The sequence below is a fragment of the Ambystoma mexicanum genome, chromosome 6q (assembly GCF_040938575.1).
Source record: "Ambystoma mexicanum isolate Mex_15411 chromosome 6q, UKY_AmexF1_1, whole genome shotgun sequence".
In the NCBI taxonomy this organism is placed as follows: Eukaryota; Metazoa; Chordata; class Amphibia; order Caudata; family Ambystomatidae; genus Ambystoma; species Ambystoma mexicanum.
The window spans coordinates 79,757,299-79,782,134 of record NC_090937.1 but is presented as its reverse complement, the minus strand read 5'-3'; the positions used below and the strand labels follow the sequence as shown (position 1 = coordinate 79,782,134).

The 24,836-nt window shown below is 46.2% G+C and overlaps 1 protein-coding gene across 2 annotated transcripts in view; it reads left to right on the top strand.

Annotated features, from left to right (window-relative positions):
• Positions 1 to 24,836, top strand: part of UBA6 (ubiquitin like modifier activating enzyme 6) — a 1,607,755-nt gene that overhangs the window by 1,080,103 nt on the left and 502,816 nt on the right. For both annotated transcript variants that reach the window (XM_069630498.1, XM_069630497.1), the window contains exon 24: positions 4,790 to 4,841. In XM_069630498.1, coding sequence (XP_069486599.1) covers positions 4,790 to 4,841 — 52 coding nt within the window. The remainder of the gene's footprint in view (positions 1 to 4,789; positions 4,842 to 24,836) is intronic.

The window sequence follows — 24,836 nt, the reverse complement described above, 5'->3', positions numbered from 1 at the left end:
CACTTTGTATTGCTTAATTTTGGCCGTCTTCCTTGTGTTCTCTCCCAGTGCCTTCGGTTAAGGTGAAGAATTTGGGTGTGATCATGTCTGCCAATCTGTCCATGGATGCCCAAGTTTCAGCTGTCTGTCAGACTGGGCATTATCAGTTAAAAATTCTAAAGAGCGTGCTCCACTTGATACCAGTAGCATTACGCCCGCTGTTTGTAGCCATGGTACTGAGTAGGTTGGTTTATTGCAACTCTCTTTGGGGCCCATATTTCCCCAGTTTTGCGCCCCCTCCCTGGCTCCCAGTGGATCAACGTATTCGCTTTAAAGTGTTATGTATTGTCCATCGGGCTTTGCATGATCAGGGAGCGGAGTATCTTCAAACTAAGTTTGTATGCTATCTTACTAAGCATGCCCTGCATTCTACAACAGCTGGCACGCTGTGTGTGCCCTCCTTTCGTCTGGGTCGTGTTGGGGGTTGGGCGTTTTCCATTGCTGCGGCTCAGCTGTGGAATGATCTTCCTATTTCCATGAAACAAATGCCTAACCACTGGATTTTTAGGAAAACCTTAAAAACACATCTGTTTGAATTTTTGCAGTTGATCGGCTGTTTGTGCTGTTTAGGTGTTAGTTACTTGCCTCTGCAGCGCCATGATGCCTCAGGGTGACTGTGCGCTATACAAGTGACCATAATAGGACATAGCTGATAAGAAGAAAACCATGCCAGCACCGAACCAGCAATACCCACTACGGCGAGACGCTCCAGTAGGATGGAGCGGTCCACAGTATCAAATGCTGCAGATAGATCTAAAAGGACCAGTGCCCCCACTCCACCCTGATCAGCTAGCTGCACCAGGTCATCCAGAGCAGAGACAAGAGCACTCTGTGCCCTGGCCTGGACGGACGCCAGATTGAAAAGTGCTGAAAAAGTTTTTTCCAGCAACTCACTAAGCAAAGAGATATTAGTGATTCAAGGAGTTTCGTAGGAAAGGACATAAGAGAAATGGGGCAGAAATTAGCAGTGATGGCAGTGTCCAAAGAAGGTTTTTTGAGAAGAGGAATCGCTAGCACTTGTTTCAATTCCAAAGGGATGTATCGGGAAGCACAGGAGCCATCAACCACCCTGGTAAGCCACGTAGCAAAACAGGGCAGGACTTCCTTCAAAATGTTCAAAGGAAAAGGGTCAAAGGGGATGCTGACTTTAGTTTCATGGTTGTTTAAAGAATGTCTTGTTCGGAAAAGACATAAAGGAGGACCAGGAATGAATAGCAGTCACCTGAGTAGACCTTCTCGGTGCGTGTCGTGGTGGATATACTCGCCCGAATATCAATTTTCTGCACAAGGAGGTAGAGCGTTTTACACTGGCTGGACCCTAAAATAGTGTTAAGCTTCTGTGTAGCAAGGACCGCGGGATACAGTAAGGCTGACCAGTTGTGTGTAGCCTACTCCGTTTCCAGGAAAGGTCTGGCAGTATCGAAGCAGACAATCTCACAATGGATCACATTGTATATTTCAGAATGCTACCATACCGCGGGCAAGGAATTGTCTCCCAGCATCAGGGCCCATTCCATCAGAGGAGTCTCTGCGTCTACGGCTCTGCAAAGGGGAGTACCAGTCGGGGACATCTGCCCGGCCACAACCTGGTCCTTGCTCAATGCATTCACAAAGCCTGTGGGGCTGACACTCGTTTCGGAAGGGCAGTGTTGCAGAATTTGCTGCTATGAAGCTTTCTTCCCGCCTCTATTATTTCTGGTGCTTTGGGAGTCTATCTGAGGAGGATTCTGCAGGAGAAAGGCAATCAATTGAAGGAGAAATTACTTACTCTAATGTTCTTTCTATGGATTCTTCTCCCGCAGATTCCTCATCCCCCTCCCACCCATCCCTTCTAAGAAAGCGTCGGTATTAGGTGTCTACCTTCTCCTCAGAAGGAAGTGTTGGCAATGGCCCTAGGGTCTCTTGTTCTTCCTGGTTGTAAGCTGCATGCCTTCTTTCTCCCACTCCTCTCCAAAAAAGGAAAAGAAAATCTAGGTTTCTATTTATCCTGGTTGCGATTAGATTTGATTTTTTTTTCTAATCCTCAGACTATTTGGCCATCTTTTTCTCGCTAGTTTTCCTCTGCAGTGACTGAGCATTGGGGAAAAAAGGTGGTAACTGAGGTATGGGGTGGAGTGACGCATTGTATTTACGACGCCCAACGTCACGTCAGGGACTGACTATAGAGCACCGAGTCAAGCTGGGTCAGCGATCGACAACTGAGTCGAGGTCCACTACGCCCCCTGTCGAATGTTTTCCAAGCAGCTGAAGCTGAAGGGGGGATATCCATCTGATGAGGAATCTGCAGGAGAAGACTCCATAGAAAGAACATTATAGTAAGTAATTTCTCCTCCAGTTGTGTGCCAGCCATGTCATATAAATTCTAGTAGCGCCTTTTAAGTCATGGCAAGGCAGTCTTTGAGTTGCATGTACTCCTCTTACTGGCAGTTTTAAGATTTTCTGGTGCACTCTGCAGCTGGCGATATTTCAGATGTGCGAAGAAATCTGATGGTAGAAGATTGTATGCAGCTGAAAGAACATTACTGAGGGTAAAGTAGTAGGTTAGTTTGCACAGTTGGTTCTCGTATATTAAAGAATGTAGCTAGGTATAAAGATGTATTGCACTGCTGATTACCATTTCATTATAATTCACCCTAATTTAAAATCCACCAGCACAGACCCTAAAACAGCATGCATTAGAGGTTGTATTGTGAGCTTTTTAGTGTGCAACACATGTAGGCCATTATGTAGAAATCGGTCTTGAGTCTAAACAAAGGATCTATCGATGCTTTGGGATAGGACACTAGAGAATCTTTTGTATATTGTCAGCAAATTCCTTTTTTTTTTTTTTTTTTACACAATAATAAAACAGATGTGGCATTTAGTTTAAGTTTTAGCACACAAAATATACCCAGTTTTTTTTCTTCATATTCTTTGAGTGTGGGATTGTTCAGGTGCAATTGCTACTTGGGAGTCCCTAGCATCTAAGCTACTCAATTGGATACACACATTGTGAAGGGCCGTGTTCCTCTTAACACCCATGTTTTAATTTCAGTGCTTTATATGTTATAGGAGTTGTCAGTTGTCACAGGTCGTCTGCCACAAATTACCACGCTGACTCTCTGAATAAAATCCAAGGTTGTTTATTAAAATACATTGTCAGATTGGCTGTTTCTTGATTCCTCTCGGGGTCTAAGGGTCTGGGGATGGTGGACCTAGGGCTGTCCCTTTTCTCTGTAAACTTCCCCGGACTTCAGACCCACCCACCAGCCCCAGGCGTCCCTACCGGGTTGTTAGTAACTATGGATCGGTAACCCTTAGCGGTCTCTCTTCTCACTACATCTAATGGTGTTCTCTCCCTAAGTCGTTTGCTACCTGACTCTCTAGGGAACTTCTAACTCTCCCCCTCCTATCGTTGGTTAGTTGCTGGGAAAATAGGGAATGGTGCCTTGGTTCACACAGTGTCACTCTCACACCATTCACAGCCTCACTCGTGACCCTTTTGTCTACTGAGACTTTTTGCTGTTCTCCTCCAACCACATCACTGCAACTCACACTATGCCTTCCTACCTCCACCCTCCGATCTTACTTCCTTTCTCACTTTTATTCCCTTTAGCACTTCTACTCCCAACTATACTTATACTTCCGTTATTACTTTTTCCTCCTTCCTCTCACTGTACTCCTTTGCCTCCTACTATTTTAATCCTAACTCCTGTTCAACTCTATACCAATAGCTACTCATATTCTCCCACTCACTGCCACTTTTCTCGCTACTACCACGACTGCTGTTCCCACTCTGCTACTACTACTACCACCACCATCTCTCTATTACCTTCCAGGTCACTCAGGGATATGGTGCCCTGCACACCTTTCTTACTATTGCAAACTCCTTGGGATATAGTGCCCTGCTCACCCAGAGATTTATTTATGTATTGAACATTTGTATGGTGCCTATACAGCAGGGGATATGGTGCCCTGCTCACCCTTCTACTACTAACTCCCACTATAGTCCTACGCTAGTTACTCCCACCACCTACTACCTCTACTCCCAACCACTGCTACCTCTGTCACTACTACTACCCCACTCTTCCTACTCCACCTCTACTGCTCACACTACTCTCTCACACAAACTCTACAGACCCCCCCAGCTTACCTGGCTGTAGGGGTGTGACGTGGAAAGGACATAGCCCCCCCCCCACTTCCAACATGGACCCTGCTGCGGTACCAGGACACTGGACTGCTTTAAAATAATATTATTGTCCCTGGTGGCATAGTGGCTTGAGGCCGTCATGGGGCCTTTATTTAATTTAATAATAAATCCCTGGTGGGCTAGGGTTAAAGGCCTCTGTGTGGCCTTTGTTTTTTCTAAAAAACCCTGCTGGGCTAGTGACAGCGTTTCTGCACGGGCTCCCGCTGCCAATTGTCAGCTGGAGCTGTGCTCCTTTGCGGACAGTTGTTGTGCTGTTTGGCAACAGCCCGTGAAAGGGATGCCGCTGCTGCTCCTCAGTTGCCCGCGTTCTGCTATGCCTACTCCCCCCAGCTGCTGCATTCCAGAGGCCAACCGTTTCTGCAGATAGGGAGGGTGTGGGAGGGGGCCTGCCTGCATACCGGCACCAGAGCCATGGAGCTGGGCCAGTCGCACCGTTTTTGCAGAAAATAGTTCCGTACTTGCGAGTAGCCTGTAGATACAACAGTTGATACTGCGGTAGATGAAATAGAATGATTCTGCTGAAATAAATCATATTTAACCTCCTTTTTGCTTTCTTTGTAGGCTCTGCAACTCCTCCATTCATTTCCTCTTGATACACGATTGAAGGATGGAAGTAAGTACTGAGGTTAAAGTAAAATAGTTTTGTATTTACATGTTAGATTTTCTTCGTTGTGTTGGTTATAAGACCATGCAGGTGAAGTGGAAGCCTATACTTTAAGTTGCTTGCTATCTGAGCTATATCTCTTTCTTCAAACCTATGTTGCAGTCAGTACTATAGAAGACAGCAGCTCCCATTTTTAGTGGGAAGAAGGCTACATTACCTGACCAGGTTTTCTCATCTCGGGCCTCCATATGCTACCATGTTAGCCATTTAATATATCACATTCTCACAATAACTTGTAGATACCAAATAACTAGAGACTCGCCATATAAACTCTGTAGTCTAGTATATGTTTATAAATGGTCACAACTCTTCTGTATTTTGTAAACAAAGAAGCCAAAAGGCATTTTTAAGAGTTCAAATGTTTTTACTTGCTGTACGGTTTGCTGGACCTCCTCAAGGTCTATTCTGGATTAGGTTTTTCAGAAGAGGATGGCGCTGATGAACAGCCACCAAAATGGCTGCTTTACCGTGGAGCTCTGCAGTGGATCAACCATCCTGAATTTGGGAAGCGCAGCAACCCAGCTCAAGTATGAAGAGTTTTAAAACACGTATGAACAGTGAACTGAAGTGGAATCCGCTTGCGGATAGCACTTCTATGTGTACCTTAGCCGTGGAGTCGGCAGTAGGCCGCAGGGACCCAGGCTTCACGCAAGGAAAGTAGAAGTCTGTGGCCAGTGGGGGCAGTGGCTGGAAAACACCAGAGACACAGCCACCTGAGGTAGAGTGTCATGCTAACTTGCCCCCATGTAGCTACCAGAGACACTCAACAGTATCTGAAGAACGGTGACATGAGGGGGTAAAGGAACGCCATTGGGCCAACCCAAGGCTTTCAGCGGCTGCCGACAGCCCTGTACCGGAATTGGTAAGCGAGCCAGTGCTCCCCGAGGCGGGTGAAGAAAAGCTGGAAGAGCATGTTTGCTGCATCTCTGAACTCGGAGGAGAAAAGCAGGTAGGGCGGTGCTGTAAAAGAAGCTCATTGGTGAGTGTACGAAACAGTGCAGCAAGCCCACCACACCGGAGGACAGTCGCCCCGATGGTCTTCACCAAGCTGATGTAGATGTGGCGACAAGGCTCAGCTAGAGAAAGATTCAAATGTTCCCCTTCCTGGGCCAACTGACTCCTTAAGGTCATATACCTGGATTAAGTGGTTTCCCTTGTACACCGCATGTGCCACCTTTTTCAGAGTTTGACTTCTCCCGAACATCAAGTGGTCCAAGGTAGCACCTTCTCAGGCACTAATTTTCATTGGATCCTCCTCTTTGAATACTTGCTTGGGTGGCAGGCTTTTTCCCCAAATACAAGGAACAAAATATTTTACAACTAATAGAATGTTTCTATAACTCTGCGTACCTCCAAGCCCTGGCCTTTCTGAGTCTTCTTGGATTGAGGGTGTCCTGCCTCTTTTTTGTGCCGCAGGCCAATTTTGGATAAGATCACTGCAGTGCTAGCTCTGATCTCAATTGTCTTGATTTTTAGGCAGCATGGTGGATCGACTTTGAGTCTAAACTCGAATTTCTAATGGATTCTTTACTGTTATGGATTCCTCATCTGAAAGCCCTGTATCAGCGCAGCTGTTCTCTAGATACTTTTCCCCCACCAGAGGGCTCTGCGTGGCTCTGCATTGGTTCCTTCCTTCCTACAACTCTGCATGGACAGCACTGGATACAACGTTGGGCCAGGATAAATAGTGGCGCAGCGGCCATTGACCTCAGTTCTTTTTTTCCACGCACTATGTTCGCTAACCGGTAACATGCTTGTTGTGCTTCTTATTTTTGAAAACGCCTTGCTGAATTCACCTATGGTCTCCGGTTTCAAGCTGGGCGTGGATTGCTGCTGGCAGATGTAGGTTTTGGATCCGCGGATATGATTGTACCTTTTGGGTAAGGACCACGACACCCAGGATTGCAGGTCGTGTCAGTCCATGCCCCCAAATGCCCTTTGGGAACTTGCAGCAAAGATCTTCACGTTCGCCCACAAGGCAAAGGGTAAAGTTTGGAGGTCGCATGGCGCGGATCGATGCTCCAAATGTAGAGCGGCTCTGTGCAAGGAAAGGAAAAGCATCGAAAGACGTTGCGCTCTCAGAGTGAGCCCTTTCATTGCCACTCATCTTTCTCCCCAAAGAAAAAGAAAACTAAGCTCTAAGGGTTCCCCTGAGCGGCCGCCAACGGTGCCTTTTTTAACCCAGTCCTTCTCTGCCTGAAGATACTGGACATCTTCGCCAAGCCACCTGTTAGACTTGATTTCTGTACTTTGCCCTGGTGTACAGTTGTATATGAGGCCAACGTAGTTGGTGAAACAGGCAACACTTCTGGGAAGATATCCAGACCAGTTCACAGTAGCTTGGAGAGCAGTCAAGGCTAAGTCACAGGAAGAGTGGGGGTGATCTGAGGTCTTGGACGAGCACACACAGTAAGACACCAAGAATTACCCTTGACAGTAGTACACGAAAATAAAATGATTGGGCAAAATCAGATTTTATTAATCTCCCAATAGGGAGCTGGCAGGCGATGCCTGCCCCCTTGCAAGGCCCACTTTTAAGGTCCTATGAGCCTGTCTGTGCATTGTTGGCGGTGCCCGCACTCCAATTTCCAACTCTTCATATTTTGTCTGCTTTGACCCACACGTTTCTGAACTGCTCCACACTTTGCATCCATGTGGTGTTGCCATCATCGTCACAAAATGTCTCCAATTTAGAATCACTTCCACACCAGGCTATGAAACACTTCTCTTTAAATTGGCAACCGATTCTCAAACCACTTACAACCTGCTCCTCATTTATCGCCAACCCAATTCCCCTGACTCGGACATTCTGCTCCTCATCACCCCTTTCATTAAACACCCCATTAAATTCATCCTCCTGTGGGACTTCAACCTTGGCTTTAATGTCCCGAGTGATAACAAAGCCGCAGCCCTCACACAAGCTCCCAGTGACATGAATTTCACTTAACTTGTCTCCTCCCTCACTCATGCCCAAGGTCGCATCCTTGTGTGCAACACACGCAAGCTAACACACGACTTCATCAAACCTGTTCAAGAACAGGGATTGGACCACTAAGCCAGGCTACCTTTAGTCCAATCACCTGGGGACTTAAAAGAAGGGGTCTCCCACCCCTTCTTTAGATTCTCTCAGATCCTCTCGCATCATCTCAAGACACAAGAAAAAAATCACTTTACTTCTTTTGGGATAGTTTTGCTTTCCAAAGTCCTCAGCTTGAGGTGAAGAAGAAGCCGTCCAAGGCAGAAGTAAGCTCTGACCCTAACCCACTCGCAGGGGACATCTGTAGTGTCATTTGCTGTGAACAAGGATTTACCACTCTGCAACATAATCTCCTGAAGCTGGGCGAGCAGACCCTGAAAAGAATCATCCTGTCCTTGAGTCTCCCTCAGTGGGCTTCACAGCAGCCAAAGTGCCAGACTAGTCGAAGCTCTCTATTCTACCGAATTGGTTGCTCCGTGTTCATCACACCATGAATGAGAGGGAAGCTGCTGGTGCTGCATTTTTTAAATGTATTTAATTTCTAAAGCGCTTGGGACAAGGCTCTTAGGCATTAAAGCGCTAAGACTGACAAACAACAAAAAACAGGATTAAGGAAAAAGAAAAAAGGAATCCGGAATAGGTTTGAGTTTTCAAGGTGAGTGAAGTAGTCTCTAATTTATTCAGAAATAATAGTTTCCAATTTGTGTTTGAATGTGGAAAGCATGGGACATGTCCTCAGGTCAGGATGTAAGGCATTCCACATTTGGGGTGTTGAAACTGGAAAGCATCCAACTTTTACCAGCGTTCGTCTTGACTTGGGGATTTGTAATAGACCCAATAGTCTTTGGGACTTTTCTGCGACCTTTGCAACTCCCTCTCTCTCTATTCTTCCCTTTGGCCCGATGCACTATGCTGGGCACACTCTTGATGTTCTGATTTCCTCAGACCACCCCCTCTCTAACTCTCTCACCACTCCTCTCCTAGAGTGACCACTTTCTCCTCTCATCTCTTTCTACCCCTCAGGCCAAGCCTACCACCACACTGCCACCCACCTTATTAGTCATTATCCCATGAAGCGTGTGTCAGCTGAGGCTTTTGCTGCATTTTTCTCTACCACACCTGCACCTCTGTCTGACACACACCCTGACACACAGCCCTGTCCATGCTCCACTCTGCTATCTCTGATACTCTCGATGTACTTGCCCCTTTTATGAGGATCCGCACGAAGCCTAAAATCAAGTGCAACTTCTGGTACGACTCAGACCTGGTTGACCTTAAACGCAACTTTAGGGTGGCTGAGAGGAAATGGTTTGCATCCTGTACAACCTCTGACAAACTGGTCTGTTGCCTGCTCCAAAGGCAATACTGACTCTGTCCTCACTAAGAAGAGAGCTCAGATACAAGCCTGCGTTTCTGTGGCATCTAACAACTTGGTCGAAATCTTTAAAATCTGCAAGGAGTTGGCCAATCCTGCCACAGTCTCTACCTCTCCTGTCCCTTCACAGGCCCTCTGTACGGCTCTGGCTTCTCACTTCATCTCTAAAACTCAGCACATCCTGTCCACCCTCTCGGCTTCTCCTCCCACACACTCCTCTCCCTCCGGCCCGCCTGCATCCCCCCACCCCCTTCTCTGCCTTTCCTCTCGTCTCCCCGTTGAGATTTCTAGACAAGTCTGATCTATGAAAACCTCATCTAAACAAGTTCTTCCCTGTTCTCCCAAAACCATCAAGGACCACATTGGATGCAAGGTCTGCTATCCAGGAGTGGTGTGCCACAAATGACCTCTGCCTTAATGCCAGTAAGACCGAGATTCTACTCATCGGTACACCCTCTCCCTCCTTCCCTGCAGCTCTCTGGCCGGCCTCTCTTGGCTCTCTTCCTGCTCCCACCTGCAAGGCTAAAAACCTTGGGGTCATCTTCGACTCCACTCTCTCCTTCTCTCCTCACATCTCCGACGTCTCTAAGAAGTCACACTACCAGCTGCACCTCCTCAGAGGTATTCTTCCTCTCCTCTCCTTCCCCCAGAAGCTCACCATCTCTAGAGCCCTGGTTCTCTCCAAGCTGGACTACTGCAACAGCCTCTATCTAAACCTACCCGCCTCTACTCTCCGCCCTCTGCAACTTATCCAAAACAGGACTGCGAGACTTGTCCTTGGCCACAAACCCTGGGATCGTATCTCTCCAGGACTGAAATCTCTGCACTGGCACCCAGTGGCTGCAAGGATTAAGTTAAAAACCCTCTGCATTATCCACAAGGCCTTCTGGGGCCTGGCGCTGCTTTACCTTCAACTCTCTCTTCCTAAATACCTTCCTTCTCGGGCTCTTCGCTCATCTGCCTCCAACTCCCTCATGGTCAGCCGCTTCTCCAAGCAACGAGTTGGTGGTCGATCTCTCTCTTCAGCAGGGGCCTCCCTCTGGAACAGCCTTCCTGCCTCCCTGAAACTTGAGAACAATCTCCGGTTCCGGAAACACCTCAAAACCTTCCTCTTTGCTTCTGCTTTCTCTGCCTCTCTCCCCTGCTGAAATTCCCGGCTGAATTTGCACTGGTTACCTGGACACCCTTCTGACCTTGGGGCGAGGTCCCACCCTTTGCACTCCTGCCCTGCCTCCCTGGAAACCCCTGCACTTAGGAACTGTTTTTCTGTATCCCTACATTCCCCTCCCCCCCCCAACCAGCACTTGTCTGCTCTACTCTGCACTTGCCACCATCAGGCTGCTTTACCATTGTATTTATTCCTCTATCCCATGTTATGCTATGTTATGTTATTTTGCATTTATATATGTACATGTACTGCACTTCCCCCCTCTCTCTTCCCCCAGGCACTTTTCCCCCTCTCCCTACTCTTGCACTTGCACGATCTGAATGACACTTGGCCTAGTAGGATCGTTTGTCTGTCTTTCCACTGTTTTCCTTCCCCTGCCTCGTCGCGCCTTGAAACACTTGTGTATAGGCGCGTTATAAATATCATATCATATAATTGACACCCTCGCCCCAGCCTTGGCTGACTTCTGCAACCACTCCTTCGCTTCCAGTACCTTCCCCACCCCCTGAAGCACTCTCTTGTGCACCCTCTTCTCAAGAAGCCCTCAGCTGACCCCTTCCTTCCGGTTAATTATCACCCAATCTCTATCACTCCTTTTCTGGGCAAACTCCTGGAAAAGCTGGCCATCTCCCAGCTTAATCTTCACACTAAATCAGTTGGCTGTCTCCATGACCATCAGTCTGGTTTCAGGGCAGCCAGAAGCACGGAAACTGCTCTCCTGAACATCCGTGAAGACCTGCTCTCTAACCTTGATTCTAATCTCTCCTCTGCCTTTGACACGGTAGACCATGCCATCCTGCAGAACCGGCTCTGTAATAATCTGGGTATCACTGATCAGGCTGTGGCCTGGTTAACTTCTTTCCTCTCTGACCGACCCTCCCAGGTCCAACTTGGATCCTTCCTCTCCTCTATCTCTCTCTCCACCTGCGGTGTTCCCCAGGGATCTAAACTCTCACCCTGGTTATTCAACCGATACCTGGCACCTCTCGCCCACAGCATTGCGGCTTTCTGCACCAACTTCCAAGGCTATGCGGATGACTCCCAGCTCGCTTTCAGACTCCCCACTGCCATCTCTTCTCCTTCTCTCATCCCTGATTGTCTTTCTGTAATCCAAGAGTGGCGCGCCGCCAATGATCGCTGCCTGAATGCCAGCAAGACGGTGATCCTCCTCATTGGCACATCAGCACCCTGCTTTCCCCTCACTGTCTGGCCCATCTCCTGCACCTACCTGCGAGGCTTATCTTTGACTCCATACTCTCCTTCTCTCCTCACATCTCTGATGTCTCTAAGAAGTCTAACTAAGAACTGCACCTCCTCAGAGGTATTCTCTCTTTCCTCTCCTTCCCCCAGAGGCTCACTGTTTCCAGAGCCCTAGTTCTCTCTAGGCTTGTCTACTGTAACGGCCTCTTCTTAAACCTGCCTGCCTCTACTCTCCGCAACTCATCCAGAACAGGACTGCGAGACTTGTCCTTGGCCTCAAGCCCAGGGATCATATCTCTGTAGCACTGAAATCCCTCCATTGGCTTTCAGTGGCTCCAAGGATCAAATTCAAAACCCTTTGCATTGTCCACAAGGCCTTCTGGGGCCTGGGACCAAAATATCTCCAGCTTTCTCTTCTGAAGTATTTTCCTTCTCGAGCACTTTGCTCCTCCACCTCCAACTCTATGAGGGTCAGGCGTTTTTCCAAGCAAGGCTGCACTGGGGGCAGATCTCTCTCTTCTGCGGGCGCCTCCCTCTAGAACAGCCTCCCTGAAACATCTTCAGTTCCGGAAGCAGCTTAAGACTTTTCGCTTTGCTTCTGCCTTCTCTCTTCTTCTTCCCTGCTGATCACCTGTCTGAAACTGCACTGGTTACCTGGCTACCCTCTGAACCACGGGCCCAGGTCCCTGCACACCTGCACTGCCCTCCGGCAACCCTGCACTCAGGGCTGTATCTGTAACCCTACAGTCCCCCTACCTGCACTATCTATCCCTTGCTGTTCTGTACTTAACCTTGGACTGCCACCTGTTGGCCGCACTTCTTGTTTCTTGATGTTTAGATCCTATGTCCTGCACTTGCTCCTCCTTCCCTTCCCACGGCACTTTTCCCCTTTCCTCCCTCCTGCACTTGCACAATGTCAGTGTCACTGGACCTAGTAAGATAGTTGTCTTGTCCCCCCCCCTTTGTTCCCCCTCCCCTGCCTCGTCGCGCTTTTGAACACTTGTGTATGGGTGCGCTATAAATAAAATATGTCTATGCAGACATTGTGGGACAGAAATCGAATCAACAAGACATTTAATAACAGAATGCTCAACGCTTAAAGATCTACGAACTTTCCATTTAGGAAAATTTGCACCGCTGAACATGAATATGGATGATTGGTGGCTTCGAATAATAAGTGGAAGCTCAGTTCACCTTACATGTTCAGCGATAAACTTTATAGACATAGCGTTGAACTCATGAGGACGAAAAAGATAAACGAAAGAAAGAACCCAATATGACCAGTCCAATTATGCCCAAGAGGCATGAAAGGAAAATGAGAACATTAAGAATGACAGGAAGTGAAAGTTTTGTAATAAAAGTTTGTAATAAACTATATGTTACAATAAAAAAAAAAAAATAAAAAAAAAAAAAAATATATCATATCATACCTGAGTTTTTGGATCTTAAACTGCGCCTGTCAAGGAGCCACGTTAACTTCTCTGAAAGTTAAGAGGGACTGTTTCCAAAAAAGCACAAATGGGCAATGCACAGGGTTCGAAACATGACCCTTTTCGCAATAGGCAGCCAGTGTAAGGATACTTGTGCTTCTGACACATGGTCAGTTCGATGTAGACCCACCACAACCCTCACTGCATTGTTTTGTACAACTTGCAGGCGGTAAAGTTCTTTCCTTCCCACCCTTTGCAAGAGACTTGCACAATAATCCAGGCGGCTGCCAATGATGGCCCTAGCCAGAGTGGCACAACTAGACACCTCAAGGAAAGGCCTAATTTGTGCCAATAGCTTGCTGTAATATGATGAGTTTGATACTAGGCTTCTGATATGGACCCTCATGGTAAGCTCTTGGTCGATAATAAATCCCAGCTTCTTCATCTTCTTAAGGGTAGGTAGTAGACAGTCTACAATTTAGAATGGAGAATAAGTTTGATTCAGATTGCGCAATTTAGGGCCAGTGCCCATGGTCATGATCTCTGTTTTGGCGTTGTTTAATGCTAAGCCATTGTACAACATCCATGAGTGGATTTGATTGTATGTAGTGTTAATGACCTCAGTGTCTATGATGTAGTTGTCAGTAAGTGGGATGAGGCACTGAGTATCATCTGCATAGCTTGTACCTTCCACGTCTAGTTGCTCAAACAGTTTGAGCATAAAGATATTAAAAAGAGTTGGAGACAAGAATGAAAGCACCCAACTAGCCACTTCCTTAGTAAAGAAAGAACAGTCTGTTTGCAAGGATTGAATGATCTACTAGATTAGCAGCAGTGGGATCCAAAAGCAACAACAACACAGCTTTGCCCTTGTCCATATGTAGCATTATGTTGGTATTTAAATCTAGTAAAGTGGATTCTGTACTGTGTGCACACTACGGAAACCAGATTGTTTGGGGCCCAATATATTAAGCATACTCGAGAATTATTGGATTTGACCATGTGCAATCTTATCCAGAATCTTGAAGAGAAAGGGAGAGTTTGTAATAGGTCGATAGTTTCCGGCCACACAAGGATCCAACAATGGTTTCTTCAAAAGAGATGTGATCCATGCATGTTTGATAGCCATCGGAACCACATTTTCTCTAAAAGAGGCTTTTACAAACTTTGAGATAAGAGGGGTGAGATAGTGGCGCATGATTTGACCATTGATGCTGTACAGATGTCACCTCTACAGCAAGTTGGTTTTATCCTGCTTAATGTATCAAGACAGCCGCTTCAGTCACTTCCACAAATTCAAAAGGCCTAGAAGGACCCAGCTGATGCCCAAAAAGGGCAGACAGTGGCATATTTTTCAGTTGAGTTAGCTTGGTTTCAATGTCCCCTTTGATCTTAGTGATCTTGTCAGACATGGCATTCTCAATTTGGGTGCACCAGTTGGAATTTTTTACAACTGTAATGATATTCAGACAGGGATCTTCAGCCTCCTTTAAGATCTTAAAAAGTTCCTTGGTGTCCAAGGATGCTCCCTTATTCCTATTCTCTTATGAACGTGTTTATGCTCCTTTGCAGACAATGCTTTTTTTTTTTTCTATCTCCGGAAGGCTTTATTTTTAGATGGTATTGTTTTTTTCATTCTTTGTTTCAAAGGAGCTAAACTCTAATCAGCATTTCGTTATAAACTGATATCAGTTCAGCTGCTGAGTTGTACTGGGCAAGATTGTTTTACACTCCTCCACCAAGTTAAACTATTGCTTTCCCTTGGAACCAGCTTGACGCTGCCTCCTGCCATAGCTAAGCCAGTCACCTGTTAGGCCGAAATGGACTGCTCGACACCGGGATCCAATACAAATCACTGAGTCACATGCTGAGACTGACCATGGGTTACATTGCTGGCTCAGCCCAGCTAGCCCTCGAACAGCCGCCTAATCGACCTGCACATCAACGACCCCAAAGTCACCACTTCCGCGACCGTTGCCAGTTGACTCGAACCGCTGGAATGTCACACATAGACTCCTTTCAGCTGCTAAAGCCTGACTTGGCCTGGCTCAACTGCAAAGCAATTCTGGGACCAACCTGCTTCATAGAGAGCACCCCTTCTGCCGCCTAGAGCAACCTTATTCGTCCCTATTGGCGCCTGCCAAGTACTGAATCCAGTTACTGTTGACCCTGAACTACCCCCTCAGGCCACTTGGGCCCTAGAAACTGGTTGGGTCACGATTGCACCTGTGTTCAACATTAACACATCCTTTTTGTGGCTAGTAATTCACCTACCATGCAGGGAACCACACTGGGTGCTAATGTATTCTTACATCTCTGTTTTCCCTTCAGAGTGGGTTTTTGTACAGTATTTTATATTCGTTTTATTGCAGGTGGTGTTTAATTAAAGTATATATATATTTATAGAACCTTATTTGGACATTCCCTTTATTTTGGACTGTGAGCCCGTGTTGTTTGGTTCACTACTGGTTCACCTTCACACCCCTCTTAAGAGCATAGCCTTCCCTCGGCCCGCGCTACCACAAAAGGAGAACGAGGTATATCTCTGTTTTACCTTTATGATTGAAGCCAGATTGAATTATTTGGCTCTGTTAAGCATTCTGGAATGGTTCAAGAGATGGCATTTTCTGACTTAATTAATAATTTTGCAGCATGCAAATCTAGAAGGAAATATATAGTTTACTCTTGGCAGTTTTTCAGGCACATCAGCCTTCGGCAGTAGAAAGTACATACTCACTGGGTGCTTCTCATTTAATTCTTTCTATGATTCCTTGAATGTGTTTGTCTGCTGTGTGGGCATGAGCTGAAATGCAAAGTGAATTTTGATGTTTGTTACACGCCTTTTTTTTTTCTTTTCTGCCTAGTCATGTCATGTTTTTCCAAGGGCCTGTACTTTGGACACCCTCGTACAGAAAGAAAAGGATCAGGTTGAACTTTTAGGTTATCATTTTATTAAATAAATACTTGATTAAAAATAACAGTGCTTTATTGTCGTTCAAAATTTATATTTTATCAGAAAACAGTGAAAATGTCTTCAATATAGTATCCTCTTCGGGAAACAGAATGTTTATATTTTATTAACAAGTAGATAATCCATTTAAAGCCTAGACTAGTTTCTGTTGAATTTGAATTGAGGTATATAATCCCTTCATTTTGCGTACTCAGGGGTTGGGGTTATGGGTTTTGCAGGGCGGCAACATGAGTTTCATGGGTAGCAGTGGGAGGAAATGTGTAGTTTATAGTGGGAGGGCGCCATGGGTTTCAGGAAGGGGCCTTCCCAAGGCTGTCTGTTCCCCGGGCCCCAGAAAAATTTAAGATGGCCTGAAGCTGAGGGTCCGCAAAGTTCGGAGCCGAAACATGGAACCAAGACGCCTCTACTGCAGTAGCCCAAACTGGAGTTGGTCAGTCCATAGGATGGTTCCAAGAACACCTCTGAAGACTCCAGATGTTATCAGCACCAAGCAGGCATCAGGAATGGTTGGTCCCACCACTCCAATGGTCGGAGTACCATCAAATGCCTTCTAAAGATCATCAGCCAGACAGGGCTCCACCTGGAACTGCATCAAAAGTTGGTCGCCAGGCCTTCTCAGGACAGTCCACAGGTTTTCCATGGTCTTCACAGCTGGGCAGGATACTTGGCTCCTTGCAGGATTCCTCCAGGTCTCTTAGGCATGGCTGCAGGACTCCCCTTCTTATCCAGAATCTCAGGTGAGACAAACTCGGCTCACCCAGTGGAAGATCTGCCCCTCACATACACCCCAGAAGTGGTCCAATCCTGACCACTGATGGTGAAACTCATGCATACTCTCTAGACAACTGCTGCCACCGGCTTGTCTTTAGGTACATGTAAAGTAATCAAAAAATCCCTATCAGTGTAGTCTAGGGTCATTCAAATGTAAGATGCATTGTGCAATGATAAAAAGTCACCCATAAATTGATAACATGTAACACGTACTGACAGCCTTAAGGACTGGTTAGTTGCCCCATAACAATGGGTCCTAGTGCAGTGAAGCTGAAGACTTCACTTCACTGGAACAAGTCAGGACAGAGTTCAAAAGCAAAATGATTGGGGTACATAGAAATGGAGGGAAAGTAACTAACTTTCCTAATGGCATCGGCGGCCCTGCACCCGTGCCTGTAGTGCAGTCAGCTGCACAGTCAGCTTTGGCTACAGTGCCGAAGGGTCCCACTGCGTCTTCTGCGACTGGCGTCGGACTTGATCCAGAAGGAGAGCAAGCTCTTTCTGCGCCGCCAGGCCCTGCCATCATGTGGCGCGGCTGCAGCACCGGCAATGGGGTTGGCTCCGTTCGGCATCATGGACTTGGTGGGAATACAACCCACTCCCCAGGCAAGTCTTTATGTCTAAGATGCATGACATCTACGACGAGGAAGCCATACTTTTGGGCTTGAGATGAGTTCTAGGGAGGTGAGAGACGTCCCGGAAGAAATGTACAGGTGGTGTGAGGACGTGCTGGACCTGCAAGGGGCCAGCAGTCTAGACCCTTCCCCCGAGTTGGACATCTTAGCAGCTCCCACCCCAGGTAAGCCTTAGGCCGGCTTTCAGCGTCTGATGGGTATCAGGTAATTAAATCATTGCAAAAATGTCACCGGTAAAAACAATCGCAGCAAAAATGCTGTGCTTTGACCCAGTAAAGGTGTATCCCATTATACCATTTAAGGGGAGCAGGGATTGCAGGCGTGTCCCCGCTCCCCTGAAATGGTATAATGGGTCTGGGGGTTGCAGGGGTGTCCCCGCATCCTTTACATGAATGTGGCAGCAAAACCATAGCATTTTTGCTGCCACATTTTGTAAATAACAAGGGGGGTCCTGGGAGACTCTCTGCCAGATATGAGTCCTGGTTACGAGAGACTTACCCAGAGTCTTTAGCTCACTATCTTTCACAGAGAAGAAATATCCCAAACATGTCTGGCAGAGGGGCTCCCAGGACCCCCCTTGTTAATTTGCGCCATTTTGTATGCACAGCCATTTTTGCCGCGATTTTAAGACATGGAACCGTTTGATGGCCAAGGTGGCCGGTACTCTGGGGCTCTCTGCTCCATCCAGAGTTCAATACGAACTCTGTGACCTTCTGGACAATGCGCCAAAGAAGGAAACACTCCTGCCCTTTAATGTGGCGGTGGAGGCCCAGGTATTGGAAGTGTGGGAGACAACTGCATCTTTTTCGGCACTGAACAGGGACCTGGCGAGTAAGCATCATCCCGATCCGTCGAGCCCAGCTTTATTTTCCGCCCACGCTTCACCTGAAAGCATGGTGGTTGGGGCTGCAACCGGGAACCTGAAGACCTTTACCGTTTCGTCCCTTCCATGGTACACGGGAGAGTAGGAGGTTTGAAGCTTGGGACAAGAAGGTGTTTGCATCAGGCAATCTAGCACTGCCGGCGTGAACACCTCTTGTGCCATTTTCAAAATTCTCCATCGGCCTCCGGTTGTCATTAGCTAATGATGCAGAGTACGTCCCAGAAGGAGAGATTAGACATGGGTTTTTGTCCTTGGTCTCAGACGGCAAGGTGGCGGCCCGGCAGATGCTGCAATCTGGACTCGACAGGGCGGACTGTGGGGGCTGGTCCCTTGCCACCAGCATGGCGGGCAGTAGCCGTTCTTAGCTACGAACGTCCGGTTTTCAGCCAACTTTCAGACAATGCTCTTAGACCTGCCTTTTGACTGGCAGAACCTTTTTGGAGCTAAGGCTTACAATGCCCTCTAGAAGGTCCAGTCGTCTAAAGCAACTGCCAAGTCTTTAGGGTTTGCAGTCCTCTTCTCAGGGCAGGGGTTTTCCCCTTTGCCGCCTTTGCCCACAGGGGCTGTGGACAACCTGCCCCTGGAAGGTGCCAAGGCAGGTGTTTCCAAGAGGTAGAGGAAGGGGTACCCAACGAGGTGGTATTGCAGCGACTGATGTTACCTCTGCTCCCAGGGCGCAAAACCTAAGTGACAGGCTTCAACTACTTTTGAACCCCTTGTGCACCCGGGTTTCCTGCCCCTCCCAACCCCCCACACCTCTTTGGTGCTAAACTGCTGGGGCAGCGCTATTGGTCTTCTCACCTACTTCTTTGGAGGTAGTCTGCACCAGACTGTAGCCCGGAGTTCTTACAATCTTTATGAAAACGCGCTTGATACCCCCCTGCTGTCTGTGTCTGGAATTTGACCTAGGGCACTGGAACTTTCCTCTTTAATTGTCTTCTTGGCACCATCTTTTTTGCCTTTTCAACTTTGTCCCTTCCGTGGACCGATATCTGCGCTGTCCTCCCATTATCATCTTCCACAACCTTGTGCCATTGTTCCTGGACCTCCAATTTGACTTCTTTGTGGCCATTTTATCACCACTGCGGCAAGGTTTTACATCCTATCCTGCCTCCTGTGACTGGCACAGTCCTGTGTTTCCACAAGACTGCTATTTAAAGGAGCCCCTTCGACATATGTACCCCTGGGTACCCTATTCTATGGGTGACCACCCTTGAAAGACTCCAGTGCTACCTTCTGCTAGTCTACGTAATGTTTTCAAGTTTTCCTGCCCTCCTATTTCCTTTGATGCTCGATCGCAATTCCACTTTGGTCTTCTAAATGCTTGTTCTATCTGCAATAAATCACATTCTATTCTTGACTTTTTTCGCCGTTCTAATTTTGACATTCTCTGTTTAGAAGAAACCTGGATCACCCTTGATACCTCTGTAACTCCTGCTTTTCTTCACACTGCCTCTACTTATTTTTCCTATACCCACCGCCCACTTAGCCGCGGGGGGGCACTGGAATTCTCTTTAATTCCTCTTGGACTCTCCTTGCTCTAACCTCCCTAGTTTTACCTCCTTTGAATACCGTTTTTCCTCCTTTTCTAATCCTTTCCCGGTTTCTTTTCCTGTTTGTCGTCCCCGCGACCCATCTATCTACTTTCTTGAACATCTTGACCTTTTTCTATCTCATCTCCTTCTGTCTTCTTACCCTTTTTTCCTTCATTTGTATTTTAACTTTCCTGCCAATAATTCTTCATTCCTTTTGTTGCTCTCTTGTTGACGATTATCACTTGCACTTTCTTCCTTCTCCTTCTTCTCATCAGGCTGACTCTTGTCTTGACTTAATCTTTTCTTCTTCTTCCTCTCTCTGTCTCCTGTTACTTTTTCCTTTTGTATGCCTCTGATCATTTACCTCTTTTTCCCTTCCCTCTGTCCTCCCTTCTACTATCTTTATGCACCGTAACCTCTCTTGTTTTGACTCTTCATCTTTTCTCTCGTCAGAGCACTTTCCCCTCATCCAATTTTGCTTTTTCCCCTCCCTTTCTCCTGATTTAGCTGCTAGTACTCTACACTCTTCTGTACGATCTGTTCTTGACTTTACTTTCCCTCTACATCCTTTTTCTCTTACTCACAAAACGTCACAGCCTTGGCTTACTCCAAGTCTTATTTCCCTCCGCCATAGCTTGCGTAAAGCCTAGCGGCTATGGAAAAGCTCTCACTTGCCTTCCAACCTTACTACGCTTTAAATGATGCATTCTTCTTTTGATTCTGCCGTACTCATTTTAAAGAAATCCTACTTTTCTGAACGTACACTTTCTCCATCTCACCACTCTCGCTGTCTCTATCAGCTTCTACGCAATATTCTTTCCTCTAAGGCTCCTCATCCATCTGCTTTTGTCTCACTTTCTTCTTCTGATTTTGCAAACTACTTTAGATGTAAAGTAGCTAATCTTCGTCTATCTTTTACTCCCACTCCCTCACCTTGTTTGTCTACATCTTCTGTTTCATCACTTTACTCTTTTTCATTGTTCTCGCCTCTTACAATAATAATAATTTGTTTTTAGTTCAAATAATGAACTTATACAAAGTTATTACAACAAACGTACAATATTACATTACATTTCATCTGCTTTACATAGCAGATCATACATACATATATTCCATTTAAAATGAATCGTCCATTAAGCACTATGATGCTTAGATATATAGGTTTGATGCTACACTGCTTTAACGCCACTCATGTCACTCGTAGCCCAATGGAGTAGCACAGCTGTATTTGCTTCGTAATACATCCCAAACTTTCAAATACTATTACGGATGTCATTAAAATCATTAAAACCTTTGTATAGCTTTTACTGCCTCTCCTTGTTCTTCCCCATCTTCTGTTTCATCACTTTACTCTTTTTCATTGTTCTCTCCTCTTACGGATCGTGACACTTCAGCTCTCTTAACTCGTGCTCATCCCACAGTTTCGCCTTCTGACCCTCTTCCTTCTTCGATTATTCCTCGAGTATATCCCCAACTTATTCCCTGTCTTCTCTCATTAACCTTTCCCTTCTAAACTCTTGCTTTCCTGCTTCTTTTAAGCATGCTCTTATTCTCGTGATTCTAAAAAAAAAAGCATTCTCTTGATCTGTCTTCCACAGCTAACTTTCCTCCTATTTCCCATCTACCTTTACTCTCTAAAATTCTTAAACGGGCTGTCCAAGTAACCGGTTATCAGTCTTCATTCTCTCTCCCCCCCTTGCAGTCTAGTTTCCACCCGTCTCACTCAACCGAAACTGCATTTCTTCATGTCTCTAATTCCCTACTTGAAGCTCGTCCCTCTAAGCTTTCTTCTATTCCATTTTCTTCTCGATCTATCTGCAGTGTTTGACCCACTGGATCACTCCATTCTTATCGCCTCTCTTTCCACTTTGGGTATTTCGAGGTCTGCTCTGAAATGGTTCCACTCTTATCTTTCACAACAGACTTATTCTGTTACTTGGGCTGGACACTCGTCTAATTTATGGTGTCCCCCAAGGTTCGGTACTGGGCCCTCTTTTTTTTTTTTCTCGGCACTGCTCCTTTCTCTGCTCTTATCTCCTCTATTCACCTCCCATTTCACCTTTATGCTGATGACTCCCAGATCTTTCTCTTTTTTTCTTCTTTTGATTGTGTTCTACATTCTACTGTCTCAAACTGTCTCTTCGCTGTTCCGAACTGGCTGTCTTCTTATTGCCTACATCTCAATCCGACAGAAACAGAGGTTCCACTCTTCCCCTCTTATAGTATCTATCGCACTCCCTCTGCCCCCTCTTTTCTTTCCGCCATCCACTTTCATCTTCATCCTAGGCATTATCTTTGATCCTTCCCTTTCTTTTTCCCTCCATATCTCACTATTGCTCGCTCCTGCCGCTATGCTCTGTTTAACATCCATCGTACTCGTGCTTATCCTTCCTTTTACGCCACTAAACATTTTTTCCTCCTGTCTTTTCTCGTATCGACTACTGTTCATCTTTATTACTTGGTCTCCCTGCTTTTCACCTTATCCCTCTTTGTTCTATAAGTCATCTGTCCGCCTCCATTTTAGTCGATCCCCTCGGTCCGCTATTACATCCTCTTTACTTTCAATCTCACTGCTTCCTTTTGAATCCTGTCCTTTGTATCACTTTCTTTCGATTGTCTTCAAATGTACCCATGGCTTGGCCCCTCCTTATCTCTCCTCTCTACTCTGATTGTATGTCCCCTCTCGTCCCGTGCAATCTCAGAATCTATTTCTTTTGAGTGTTCCTAAGCCCTCTTGTGCCTCATCTCGTTTCCGCTCTTTTTTCTCTTTATGCTCCTAAACACTGAACGCTCTCCCTCTTTCACTTTGTTGCTCTGCATCTTTGTATTTTCCAAACAAATCTTAAACTCTACCTTCTTGCGTCTGTAGTCCTTTAAAAATGCTCTACCTTTCTCTGTTGATGTAACTTTTTACTCATTTGTATCATTTTGATTGTACATTCTTTATTGGCCGGCGCCTTTGGCGAAAGGCCCTTCGTAAATGTCATCAAATACAAATACTCGTCACCAGTGGGAGGCGTCCCTCTTTCAGCACAGAATGGACGGAGACCATGTACGACATGTGGGCCTTTTAGGTCGTCCCTCAGGGTTATTCCCTCCCATTTCTCCTGCACCCACTTGGACCACGGCCCACTGAGCACCCCTCCCCCTCCTAGAGCAGGTCCGCCAGCTTCTGGCGAAAAGCGCAATCGAATTGGTTCCGTGCTCAGAACGAGGACAGAGGTGGTACTCCACCTGTTTTTTGCTGTCAAAGACAGAGACTTCGGGTAGGATGGAGGCTTGCGCCCCATTCTGGATCTGTGGCTGCTGAACTTGTTCTTATGCAAGGACAAGTTCAAGATGGTTACTCTAGCTCAGATGCTGCAAACCCTTGATCTGCAGGACTGGTTGGTTCCCCTGGATCTTCAGGATGACTAATCCCATATGCCGAATCATATAAAGCCCAGGAAGTACCTGAGGTCTGTAGTGGGGCCAACAGGCATTACCATTTCAAGGTCCTGCTGTCCGTTCATTTGCTGGTGCCCATGGTTTTCACTAAACTGGCAGTGGGTAACGGCTTACCTCAGGAGGGAAGACATCCTTGTATTTCCCTACCTGGATGAATGGTTCGTCTAAGCTCGCTCACTGGAGTTTGTGTCAGATCTGCACCACACATGCACTTTCTTTTCCAAAACATAGTGTTTCAAATCACCAACTGTGCTCATGTAATAAATACATTGTCAACTGAATAGGTAAACCAATACATCCAGTACAAACATTAGAGACATACAAACACGCACATGAGTTATTTAGCCCCACTACTACATCAACATTCATTTATATCCTTCAACATATTCCCCCTTTCCTGTGTCGACTTTGGGTTCAACAAGGTTTCAAATCCAGCGAGGAGAGTAGCTCATTCATCAAATGGCCCCAGTCTAACTCTGCTCATACCTCCTCTTCCGGGTACCTATTTTTCCTTAAAATCTTAACTTCTGCTAACCCCCCACTGTTACATATCTACTAGCCGCTGTTGTATCGGTGGACAAAAGATTTGGGGTAGTACGCTTTGGGTGCACTACAACAACCTTTAGCCTCCTGGCAATAGCAGCCGACCTTTGGTATGAGCCTGAACTACACAGGTTGGTAGTGTGGCTGAGCAGCCAGGCTTACCTCAAGAGGGGTCAGTGTGAGCTGTAGAGTGGTTACACAAAGATTCACAGTGACAAGTATCCAAATAAACACTTACACTCAAGGTTTCTTGATAAAACAATAATTTATTTACCCATCATTTGAATAAGCCTTTTTTAGAAGGGAGCAATATAATAGTAACACACAAATACCTTTAAAATACGCCCATTGTGGATGACACACACACAAACACACACACACTTCCTACACCCTCTGGTGACTTCAATAGCTAGGACACTGTGGACTTTGATAGATTACTGTTGGCATTTAGAATAGTACTGAGATGAGTGTTAAAGAAAAGGCTATTAGAACAAACAAGAGATCACAAATATTCTTAAGCAGGTAAATAATTTTGGACCCCCCAATGCAGAGTAAATTAACTCCTTCCTGGAAGCATAGGTGCAACACAATGTAAGAGGAGAGAAGAGTTTGTTTGTTTGTTTTTATTACTTATATTGTGCACCAGACCCAGGGGTAACCGGGCGCATTTTATAAGACAGCTCGAAGCTTAGTTACAAGGTCACATGGCAAATAGAGCAGCAAGAATAATATACAACAAAATATACAGGAATATACAGCAAGTAAAAAGTGTAAAAGCATGTATTTACAGTCCTAAACAGAAATTCATCGGCTTGAGTAAGTCCAGGCAGTAGATGATCTAAAGTGTGTCTGCATTTTTGATCCACGTTATAAGGTTGTGTCGGAAAGTGAGGTAGGGTTGGTCAGTCTTCAAGGTGGATGGTAGGGAGTTCCAGAGTTGAGCTGCTTTCACCTGAAAGCTGCAGCCATCGACTTTAGTCAGTTTGACTCTGGGTATAGATAGGTTATT